Source organism: Sclerotinia sclerotiorum, genomic scaffold, assembly GCF_000146945.2.
Source record: "Sclerotinia sclerotiorum 1980 UF-70 scaffold_9 genomic scaffold, whole genome shotgun sequence".
Lineage (NCBI taxonomy): Eukaryota > Fungi > Ascomycota > Leotiomycetes > Helotiales > Sclerotiniaceae > Sclerotinia > Sclerotinia sclerotiorum.
Window position 1 is genome coordinate 969821 of NW_001820827.1, and position 11775 is coordinate 981595.

General features: G+C 41.9%; 5 protein-coding genes and 1 non-coding gene across 6 annotated transcripts; 4 read left to right on the forward strand and 2 right to left on the reverse strand.

Annotated features, from left to right (window-relative positions):
• Window positions 1-231: 231 nt before the first annotated feature.
• On the reverse strand, window positions 232-1297 carry SS1G_07304 (hypothetical protein; the record flags this gene model as incomplete). Its single annotated transcript, XM_001591808.1, has 3 exons — window positions 232-656; window positions 711-1182; window positions 1295-1297. 3 exons carry the CDS (start codon window positions 1295-1297, stop codon window positions 232-234), a joined length of 900 nt encoding a protein of 299 aa, XP_001591858.1.
• A 1207-nt stretch (window positions 1298-2504) lies between these two features.
• Window positions 2505-5152, forward strand: SS1G_07305 (hypothetical protein; the record flags this gene model as incomplete). The annotated part of the gene is made up of 4 exons (XM_001591809.1): window positions 2505-3356; window positions 3412-3437; window positions 3519-4662; window positions 4712-5152. The coding sequence occupies 4 exons, from the start codon at window positions 2505-2507 to the stop codon at window positions 5150-5152; spliced, it is 2463 nt and encodes an 820-aa protein (XP_001591859.1).
• Window positions 5153-5815: 663 nt separating this feature from the next.
• Window positions 5816-7009, forward strand: SS1G_07306 (hypothetical protein; the record flags this gene model as incomplete). Its single annotated transcript, XM_001591810.1, has 5 exons — window positions 5816-6074; window positions 6216-6628; window positions 6705-6812; window positions 6874-6953; window position 7009. Coding segments are annotated over 5 exons (861 nt in total).
• Window positions 7010-7264: 255 nt separating this feature from the next.
• Window positions 7265-7336, forward strand: SS1G_14572. The gene has a single exon. It is a non-coding gene; the product is annotated as a tRNA-Gly (tRNA).
• A 784-nt stretch (window positions 7337-8120) lies between these two features.
• Window positions 8121-8762, reverse strand: SS1G_07307 (hypothetical protein; the record flags this gene model as incomplete). Its single annotated transcript, XM_001591811.1, has 3 exons — window positions 8121-8157; window positions 8209-8637; window positions 8731-8762. 3 exons carry the CDS (start codon window positions 8760-8762, stop codon window positions 8121-8123), a joined length of 498 nt encoding a protein of 165 aa, XP_001591861.1.
• Window positions 8763-9065: 303 nt separating this feature from the next.
• Window positions 9066-10927, forward strand: SS1G_07308 (hypothetical protein; the record flags this gene model as incomplete). The annotated part of the gene is made up of 2 exons (XM_001591812.1): window positions 9066-9156; window positions 9222-10927. 2 exons carry the CDS (start codon window positions 9066-9068, stop codon window positions 10925-10927), a joined length of 1797 nt encoding a protein of 598 aa, XP_001591862.1.
• Between the last annotated feature and the right edge of the window lie 848 nt (window positions 10928-11775).

Here is an 11775-nt window from a genome sequence, read left to right on the forward strand (position 1 = left end):
CACATCTAGAAAATTGCTCCAAATAATCCATATTCATGTATACAAATAAGAAACATCAATTACAGTTGAAACCATAACCTTCCTCCCAATTTGGTCTCATTCATTGTCCAGGACCGACCAACCGATTATTACACATAGAAACGCCGATACAAAGCCACCGCCATTCCCCAATCCTGACCGCCAAACCTTGCCCATACTACTTCATACACACATATATATCCATATGTAACATTACTCATCACCATCATCACTAACCTTTTCCCCTCTTCCATCCGCTCCGGATCCTCCAGCAACATTAGCAATAAACTCCTGATATTTGAATACATCCTGCCTTCTAGCTCCACCCATCGCTCCTGTATGTTTTGACAAAGCTTTTCGTGCTGTAAATCCACCCATAACTCTATCGACTTCCCGTTCTGTCAAAGGTTTTACACCTGGATCGGGAGCTGTGTTTATCAAAGCATCTCGTAATTCTGCATAGTCGACTTGACCACTATCATCTTCGTCGAATGCTGAGAAAGCATCTAATAGTTCTGGTGTTGGCGAAAGGGTACAGAGAAGTGTAGCGAGCGAATTAAGAAATGTAGGAAGTGTGACGGTTTGCGGAGTCGACGGCGGAAAGTAACCAGCTAATTCTGAAGCATTGGAGGAAAGACCTAAGAAGTGTTAGCTTATTGGAGTAGTTGGAAGGATTATCAACGTGAACATACCCAATTGTGTCAACATATCAGCTACATCTTCTCTACCAACTTGTCCATCACTATCTCTATCCAGTATCTGAAATCCTTCCCTCATTTCTCTGACTTGCGCCTGCGATAATTTCGAGATCGCATTATCATCATTAGAGTAATTGGAATTCGCAGCCTTCAATGGGCCACCAAATCCCGGACTCATGTTTGCGCCTTTTGTAGGTGAAGGTTCAAATTCACGAAACGCAGGAGGAACACCTCTAGGAGTCCATTTACTCGTAGTTGTCTCAGTTGTTGAATTGGAAGTACCAGAATTACCAAATCTACTTGGCGTCAACATATTTTTTGCAGCTACAAGTGTTGGATTCGGAGTCGATTGTCTGAGAGGAGAAGGAGAAGCTGCGGCAGGAGATTGGGATTCAGGTCTTCGAAATGGCGAAGCTCGGGGTGAACCGAAAGAGAGCGGTGATGGTTTGTAGGAAGCAGACATTGACTAGCCAAAGTCAATGTGCGTTAGTCTTGCATATTTTTTTCTGGGACTCCATTCATCATATCGAAGAGTTGGAAACCGCGACTTTCGAAAAGTGGAACGGTGAACAACTTACCATGGTTGTTGCGGAGAATCGAAATATTCCCCAGAAATCGAGTATAAAGAGAGTTATGTATAATTGATGAATTTTAGTGAGAGTACGGTTTTGGTTAATCTTTGATGTTGTGTTAGGTAGGTACAATTGGGTATATTCATTGGAGAAAGGAAGGCAAGAATGGGATCGAAATTTGATTGAAATCAATTGGATGGATGATATGATGTTGTGTGAAGGTAGAAGTAGGTAATTATCGTGGATGAGAAGCTGGAGATGAAAGGCTGAATGTTTTGGTTTTGGTTGCTGGTGTAAACAAATCCAATTGGAGGTTTGGTTGCGAGCCAAGCAAGGTTGTCAAATCATCAATTCCGTCTCATCGGTGAATTAAATTATCATTACAGTAGATGATTCCTCCTAGCGCAAGGCTACCTCTGGAAATACTCACTAGCTTTGACCAATTCACGTAATAATGATAAAATTGACTAATCGGTGATTTTGATATTTTAAAAATAGAATTTGAACCAATGATGTTCATATCTTGGGTAGCCTTATGAAAGCCTTGCGCTAAAACTCGACCCGATCGGCGAATCCCAGTTTGGACCCCATTTTAGGATTTTACCCCTGAAAATAGAGGCACGAAATAAAGAGACACAACACGAAAATAACACACTTGACACTGACAGGTAGGTCGACAAGGGTATTTCTACTACTCTCTCACTGTATCTATCTATCAACAGCCTTCTTTTCCATCTTCTAAATGGTACGCTACAAGCTACAATGAATAACACTACACTACATGAGTACATGACTACATGATACATGATCCACGAATCCATGAATCTACGATATGAATGAAATCTTTTCGTCTTATTCAGCTTCTCCTCCTTTTCTTTCTTTTTCACTTCAATTCACATTTTCCTACTTTATCTTTATTTATTTTTCTCGATCATTTATCCATACTCCGTCCTCGAGTAGCATTGGTCTCTTTTCATTCCATTTCTTTTCATTTCTTTCTTTCCTCGCTATTTTATTAGACAGACTACCGGTAATGTCCTTTGAAATTTAGACGGCGATAACCCTTGAAGTCCAAAAATTCATCAGCGGGCGATCTGCGCACGGATTGAGTTAAGGCCTCATCTTTCACTCGAAAAGTCTCACAAGTGGGACTGTTACTCGTACTAGCGTAAACCTAGTAATGTAATGCTTTCTTGGTCCCCAAGAGGATTCTAATATGGCTTCGGCACTTCCATATGCGCCTTCAAGCCGCAAGGCCACTTCTACCAACATGTCGATGCAAGCACTTCGTCCCACCACGCGGGGTACAATAGGAAGTGCAACGACTAGTTCGAATGGGAGTTTTCAAAGGCGAACATCATTATCTTCATTTCCATCCTCTCGTTCACCTTCAGTCATGTCGCAGCGTCGCCCTTCACGAAGTCCCAATCCCACCCCAATAGACACGGATCGCAGGTCGGATCCTAGTACCGTCAATTCAAAAACTCCCACCAGTGGTGTATCATCACAACACTCCTCATTATCCCCGCCAAATAATTATCACCCAGGAGCACACCCTGCGAGAAGGTTGAAGTCGCAATATCCTCGAGGAGATACCGAGAACCATGTCGAATACATATTGGTAGCATCGTTTGATATTGATAAAGGCCCAATTATGGAACATCAGTATCCCGTTGCTATAACGGGCGATGAACATATGTTAGCGGAATTGATGTTACCGGATCAAGCCCATGTTCGAAACCAAGATTGGACGATATTTTTCTTACATAAAGATACGAGTCAGGACGAAGACGAGGCAGAAGAGAAGGTCAAAAGAAAAAGATTACGACGGGCGAAGAAAGAAGCCAGGGCAGCACTCTTTGAAAGTGGAAATGTTGATCCTTTGGGACCTGTCGAGGACAGTGATGAGGATTCGTCGGAAGATGATGAGCCAGAAGGAGGAGAAGGTCCACCTCTAATATATGTGTTGAATCTTGTGAACACCAAACAAGATAAGACTGCCAAAAGAGGAGCTGTAGTAAAGGCCATGGCTATATGTACTCGACATCCATTTCTGCACATTTATAAGGTGGGTCATTTTGAGTCTGATATGGAATGAAAATAATACTAATAATACTTAACAGCCACTTCTACTATTAGCTCTCGAAGAGTATTTTAAAACGCCTCAACTATCTACCCTGGCGGAGTTATATCAGGCAGTCAATACAATGGATCTATCTTTAATGCCTAGGCTGAGCCTACTCGAACGGCATCTTCTACAAGCGAGCGACAACAAAGATCTGTTTGTAGAAAAATTTGAGCAGATGATTCAAATGCGTATGGCAGAGGACAAGGGGGAAGCGCCGGACGATATGGCAGCCATGTCCGAAAGCCCAGAAAGGAGACCAGGTCTGGTGCGAAATGGTACCAAAGCACATGTTCAACAACTAATACACTCGAACTACTCTGTACCTCGGGACACACATGAGTTTGAAACCAAAGTCATGTATAATGGAATCCCGATACCCATCAAGGTTCCCGTTGCAGTATCTCCTGAAACCGTTGGGGATTTCTCCCTAGTAAAACTTATCCAGACATACAACGACCCTCACGTTAAATCTCCCATTCCGTTTGCGCTACATCCTCACCTCACAACTGGAGGGATACATACTCATCCTATTATTGTATTAGTCAATGCCATGTTAACCCAAAAACGTGTTATTTTCCTGGGTCACAATCGTCCATCAGGTGAGGTCGCTGAAGCTGTACTTGCAGCTTGCGCTTTAGCATCTGGTGGGGTTCTGCGTGGATTTACTCGCCATGCATTTCCATATACCGATCTCAGCAAAATCGACGACCTCCTCAAAGTGCCAGGTTTCATAGCTGGTGTAACAAATCCAACTTTCGAAAATCATCCAGAATGGTGGGACCTACTGTGTGATATTCCCTCTGGACGAATGAAGATCAGTAGTCGGATTGACCCAGCACCACTCACAGAAGGACTTGCTAACTTCCAGCAACAAAATCCGGCTTATGCCAGTGCCACGAATGTTGCAACGTCAACTAGTCAAGCAGCCAGTGACCCAACAGGCGATGCTGCATTCATGAATGACGTGATCCGCAGTATCGCTGCTCGACATGGCGAAGGTGTCATTCGAGCTAAATGGCGAGACTGGGTGGTCAAGTTCACTAGAATCTCGGCTCAATTTGAGGAGAGTGTTTACGGTGCGAGTGCTTTGTACATCGGGGTAGAAAAGGCAGAGCCTGGCAATGAGCATGTCAGTGGCCATGGATATGTTTGGCCTGATGAACAATCGAAGTTACGTGAGCTTGCTAGTAATGTAAATCGAATTGAGGGCTGGAGAAGTACTCGAAGTTATTACAGCTTTAAGCAGGTATGTCTTATGCTTGGATTTCATGATCTTGTGAACTTATACTACTTAGGATCTGGTGCAACTCTACAACTTTAAACCTCTCAAAGCCCTCGATCTCCATCATCTGCACGATCGTCTCCGAATGACAAAACTTACACCTCATACAAGTCGTGAAATATATCTTGCTATGGAGAAATATACACATTCTTATGATGAAATATGTCAGCTCTTAGCCGTAGCACCGGAATCACATGCAGGCCTCTTCTATATTGCACTCGGACTTTTCCACAAAGACCGAGATGTTCGAGTGAGAGTCGTCGATTTATTGGAGAGAATTAGCGACCATGAGGCCGGACGACATTGGTGGAAAGCTTTGAGTCGATTTGAAAAATTGGCTTTTATCCGAATCAAAAGGGAAGCAGAAGCGGAGATGAGAGTCAAGCTGGGAAGTGCCGGGAGAGATGTCTCAGCTGATAGTGATGCGATGGTTATGGGAAGACGGATTAGTTGATGTAGTAAGAGATGGATTTGGTTGCAGGTTGGCGTTGGCTTCTTTTAATGATATTACGAGATCATGATCATGGCGATATTCGATGGGGTGCTTTGGGTGCTTGGGTGCAATTGTTTAGGGATTAGGAACTGCATTGATCCGTTACTGGATTGAGCAGTTACAGGGCCATGAGAGGGCTGAAGGAAGTCCGAGAAATAGATACCCCGTGAAGACAGAACAGACCTGCAGAGGAATGAAAGACATTTATAATGCCATATCGTCACTCTCCGATACAGACAGATGTTGCATGTGGAAATTCAGCTTGGCGAATGTCCTCGTTGAACCTTGTATCTTTTCCCGGTGAGACTTGGGGACTCAAATAAAAAGTCCACTGGAATCGTTTTCCTATTATAGCAGGCATCAATACCAACAAGGTAAACTCTACCCAGAATTCCGAGCAACGTCCGATTAATGTGGGGTAACCTCAAGCTCGAAGGAGGGGTCGAACAAGCTCAAACGTCATGTCCCACATCATTGTATTAACTCGCCATCAACAGTCTTTCCTCCATCTCTTTCTCTTCTTCTATTCTTTATAATCTTCCTCTACCAACTTCCCGTCATTTCCTAAATTGTTCCCACCAAACAAACCCCATCCCCTCAGATCCATCTCAAACACAAGCAAATATGTCCTTCAAAACCACGGCAACCATTTCCTCGTTCGGCGGCAAATTGCTGAAACTCACTCACAATGCCAGCACAGTAGGTTGTGAAATGGCATTGAATCTTTACTTGCCACCTAAAGCTTCTGCGGAAAAAAAGGTGCCCGTCATTTTTTACCTGGCGGGTCTTACATGTACAGGAGATAATGGGGCTGAGAAAGGGTTCTTTCAAAGTGCGGCGAGTGAGAAAGGAATCGCGGTGGTTTATCCCGATACCAGTCCGAGTAAGTTTCTCCAAGGCTTGAAGGGAACGAGTCACTTTTGTCTTGATTGGTTGGGGTTCAGGGAGACGATGAGGAGGAATGGAGATAGCACAAAAGCAAACAATTGAGAGGCCCTCAAGCTAATCATCTATCTTTTCACAGGAGGCCTAAACATTGCCGGCGAAAACGATTCCTGGGACTTTGGCACCGGCGCTGGATTTTACATTGACGCCACAAACCCACCCTACTCTACCAACTACAAAATGTACAGCTACATCACCTCTGAGCTTCCCTCCTCTCTCTTCTCCTCCTTCCCAGAGCTCGACTCCTCAAGAAAAAGTATTATGGGCCATTCGATGGGTGGACATGGTGCTCTTACACTATTTTTGAAGAATCCGGGGATGTACAAGAGCGTGAGTGCTTTTGCGCCAATTTCGAATCCAGTCAAGTGTCCGTGGGGAGAAAAGGCGTTTACAGGATATTTTGGCGAGGGGAAGAAAGAGGAGTGGGTGAAGCATGATGCGACGGAGTTGATTAAGGGATTTAAGGGAGAGTTTCCGGCGTTGATTGATGTGGTGAGTTTCATTCGGTTTTGTTTATGCATTAATACGGCGAAGAGGAATCGATGGCTAATACGGATGGAAACTGCAGGGAACCGGAGACAACTTTTATAAACAGGGACAATTATTACCTGAAAATTTCGCGGCTGCAGCAAAGGAGTCTAGGAATGATGGGAATCTAACATTGAGATATCAAGAGGTATGTTTATGTCTTGTTCCTGAAGCTAGAAATGGAAAAGGAAACTAATGTCTTCGAATAGGAATACGATCACTCATACTTTTTCATTTCGACTTTTGGAAGAGACCATATTGAACATGCTGCTAAATATTTATTCGCATAGTATGTCCTCTGATTTAGTTGCAAAAATACAAGGAACAAAAACTGATTTTCATAGAAGCGGGAATGATAATGTAAATAGGCACAAGCTGTAGATATATAATCTGTGATTATTTTCCATATAAAAATTGATTTAAGCCTGAATATTAAAACTTATCGCTCATGTAGAGGTAGCCTATATTTTGTCTGTATGTACACAATAAAATCCACTGTAAAGCCCTACAAATAGAGATAATGCAAACGATTCACCAGAAAAGATTTGCTACTTCAAGTATCAAATTAAATCACTAGCAAGCATAAATCAAGAGCGCCTAGCTTCTGTGGTCCAATGGTTAGGATTCCACCCTTCCAAGGTGGAGGTTCGTGTTCGATTCACGGCAGTTGCAAGAATTTTTTTGATTTCCTTCCTGAGGCTTCTTTTCCACTCACCACCCACTAATATATCCACTTTGAATGGAGTCAGTGGATTACTATCTAGGTATTTAGGTATATCATATCGTTATACACAATAACTTACATAGTTTTTCTAAAATTGTACTATATATTATCAAATTATACTGCGAAATCTGGAGTTTATTGAAAAAAAAAAAAAAAAAAGGATTTTTGTAAGTAATATGTTATGTTGATTCCTTGATTTAATATATCTTTATACCCTTTGACTCTTGAGAGATCTCCCGGATGTAAAATAATACTACTACTCTACTCTACTGTCCCGAAAATGCCAAATTAATATGCCAGCTTCCAGCTCGATCTGTCTTGTGTTGGGAAGGTTTGTAGATTGTGATTGTTTCACCATCATGGTTTTTTGATATTTTTGTTCCCAGTACAAATTCGTGAGGTTAATTCCTCAGAGATAGTTCTCATGCAGAAATTTGAAGAACTAAAACAGTACGTCCACCCTTCAGTTAAAGCAATGTATACTCTAATTCTCGAGTAAATAAGGGTGCTTATGCTTCGATTGAAGCTGTGCAGGCGCATCGCATGAATTGCAATTAAGGCAATGCCTCCAAGCATATAATACCGCCATCCATGTCCAATTTTTTATGTATTTGTCAAAGTAAATCCTCTCCATTACTTGTAAGTAAAACGCCTTTCATACGCCAATCGCCCATTCCATGCGTCTCTCCATAAGTATTACCACAAATGTAAGAAAATGAACACCATCACCTCTCACTGCAGCAATTCTTCGCAAGTCCAATCTTCATACCTATCAAAAATATCAGTAAAATCCCATAACAAATCATCAAGATAAACCCACCATCCATCAGGCATATAACGTCTCACAATCAACGGAATCTTCTTATCCCTCAACTCCTTAATGGCAATCTGCAGAGGATCCGTCTCGCCCTCCTGATCAACCAAAATCGGCGCATTCATACTGATTTGCAAGGCTCTAGTTCCCAAGATTCTGGCGCGCTCGTATTTGGTCATGTAGGGAGTAGTAGTTCTTTGCTCCTTGGGAATTTTCTTGTCCTTGGGCGCGATATTGCTCTTAGCTCGATTAGCAGCATGTAAATCGCCCGATGTTACGACGCCGCGTTCGCCAGTAGTGAGTAGCTGGTCGGGATTTTGAGTCGATACTGCCACGTCGTCTACTTCGCCCGTGGAAACGTTGTTGGTGTCTTCAATTCCTTCGGGATCATAGTCGGGCTCTTCGGGCTCATCTGCGTCGTAGGCTGGGGAGAAACTGGGAGGAACAGGTTAGTTCAGGTTCGAGAAAAGGTTTGCGGATGAGAGATGAGTCGTCGTGCGTTCCTTGGAGGAAGGAAAGAGAACTCACCCTCCATCATAATCTCCTTCGTCGTCAGACATTTTGATATACTATAATTGAAGTAATTGGGGTGTTGTTGAGGGTTTTCTTTGTTGATGGAGACTCTGTCAGTGATGAAGAATCTCAAAAATAAATTTGGCGCGGCTGATTTCTTTGCGCCTGGATTATTCCGATTCAAGCTCCATATAATTTAAGGTTTGGGCTTAGCGTATTTGTCTGTCATTGGCGTGCCAAGATTTCGACCTTTGTCGATAGCCACAATAATTTTAGAAATATTTCGGATAAGGTGACGGAGTTTGAATTGAGTATTCTTAAAGCCAATTCAACAGCGTATGGAATTGGCAATGGCTACAATTACTAGGAAGAGAAGAGGAGATGCTTCTTTAGAGCTCTCTACGAAAAGATTACGAATTGATGCCTCTAGCTCTCTACCAGGTTAGTGCAAATAGTTCTTGGTCTAGACCTTGTTTTGAGGATTCGATGGATTGACGGTTCCATAGATCTTCCTGATGATGACAATGATAATGATTACCACCAAGAAGAAGATGAAGTCTCGGAAGACGATACTATGGAAGCTGCAGAAACACCAAACACTCCATTTTCTCCTGTGCCTGGAAAAAAATTTCCATCCGAGTATAAAACGATAAAATGTACTTATGAAGGATGTACAAAAACATTTAATCGACCTGCAAGATTAGCAGCACATCTTCGATCGCATGCGAATGAACGACCATTTATATGCTCGTATGAAGGGTGTGAGAAGGCATATATTGAGGAGAAACATTTGAAGCAACATATCAAGGGATCTCATACTCACGAGCGAGAATATATATGTGATTGGGAAGGATGTACAAAAAGTTTCTTAACAGCTACGAGGTTGAGACGGCATAAAGATGCTCATGAAGGTCATGAGAGATTTAGATGCACATCTTATCCTCCCTGCAATCAAACATTTCGAAAACATCAAACGCTTCAACGACATATCCGCTCCGATCATCTCGATCTGGCTCCATTTCCATGTACATATATTGATCCAATCACAAATGAACTTTGTAAAGCAGGATTCGATGCTTCAGGTGGACTCAAAAAGCATATGGAAAGAACTCATGGGGCAGCAACATTTCTATGCGAAGAATGTACAGTACCAGGAAAATTTCACGAAGATGGTACGCCTGTACCTTTAGCTTTCACAACCAATGCCAAGTTACAAGCACATATCAAGAAAGAACATGCAAATTGTATGTTCTGTGATAGAAAATGTTCTAGTCAACAATTACTTCAAAAGCATATTGATACTCAACACTCCGGGAGTACACTCGAAGAACGCAAGAATATTCCTTGTGATTATCCTGGTTGTCCGAAAACTTTTACAAAGAGAGCAAATCTACAAGTTCATATGCGTACTGTTCATGATGGTCAACGTTTTATTTGTGGAACATATGATGTTTCCCAAATTCTCGACCTCGCATCCTGGGATGGAAGTGATTCATGCGGCAAAGATTTTGTCTCAAAAGTTAATCTCGAAGATCATGTTCGGACTCTTCACCTTGGTTTACCCAGTCTTTTAAATTCAAAGGGTAGACGGAAGACTGCTTCACAACCAAAACGTTCTACGAGAAAGGTTCCAGAGCAAACTGAAATTGAAGAATTGGCAGGTTATGATGTTAGGAGAACAATTGATTGTGTGGTTCAAGGATGTCCTCATAAGTTTATGAGGAATTATGATTTTCATGAACATATGAGAATTAACCATCAGAATGTGGGTTTTATGGATGGACAAATTAATATGAATGTGAATTTGGATATGGATATGAGGATTCTAGGCGAATTTTCATACACCAATACCGGAGGAGAATTACCAAGTCTAGATTTCATGAATGATGGCACGAATATGGGTATGGATAGTCTGGATATGAGTATGGATATGATTGATCCCGCCTTACAAATAACAAACTTTAACCTTGATACACCAGTATCAGGATCAGGATCAGCTTCAGCCTCAGTACCACCATCAATCAATGGATGGGATCATACAGAAACAGGAGCAGAGGTGGCAGCAGATATGGATCTAGATTGGGAACTTCAACGACAAGCTTTGGAGGGAGGACAATTCTGGATTGGTGGTGAAGAACAACAAATTCCTGAGGGAATAGAAGAGTGGTCGAGAGAAGAGGCGGAGATGAGAAGGTTAATTGATGGGACTTGATCTCGGGGGGTGTTTTGAGACCTCAATTTCGACTGGTGTCTGTCTCACTTTATGAAGATGGAGGTCGAAAAAGTTCAACTTTGCGATCACTATTGTATTTTGAATTGGATGAGCTATTTACTGGTTACCAGCTCGCCAATCTAAACATAAGAGCTAGACCTCTATAAGACTATATATTGCGCAGGAAAGACTAGAGGAATTCACAAACGAGATATAAAGAAAAAGGGAAAAATTAAAAGGGCTGAGATAGCAAGCGCTGCATATATCTCTCATGTAATTATAGCTAGATTATCTATTGTACTTATTGCGCCATGCACTCTATCATATATATACCATACAAAGTGTAACGATACTGTACTGGAGGCAGCGGCTGCCTAAGGTTTCGTCTGGTTGGTAGTTGTGGATTAAGGCTTTTATCACTGGGTATTCGCTTGGAAGTGAAGTCGTTACTAGATCAAGTAGAATGTAGGTAAACTAATTGATAACTAAGTTGAGCACCAAGCTCCTATACTATGAAACTACTCTGACTATATACTCCTGAATGCTATTGGATGGCCTGGATAGACTAGGCTATCCCCTAGACTGGATAGATTAGTCTATCCAGTCTATCCATCACGTGACCCTTCTATTTGCCTCAGGACACTAATCCTAATGATGAATCGTGACAATTCTATTCTATTCTACTCTTCTCTATTCTATAGTATATTATAATACACTCATACCATTCATGCCATTCATATCATTTTATAATTACTAATATCCCATCCATCTCAATATCCACTTACAAAGTCTACTGTAATAACAAGATGGTCTAACCAAAACGAAAAAAGACACATAACTGTACATTA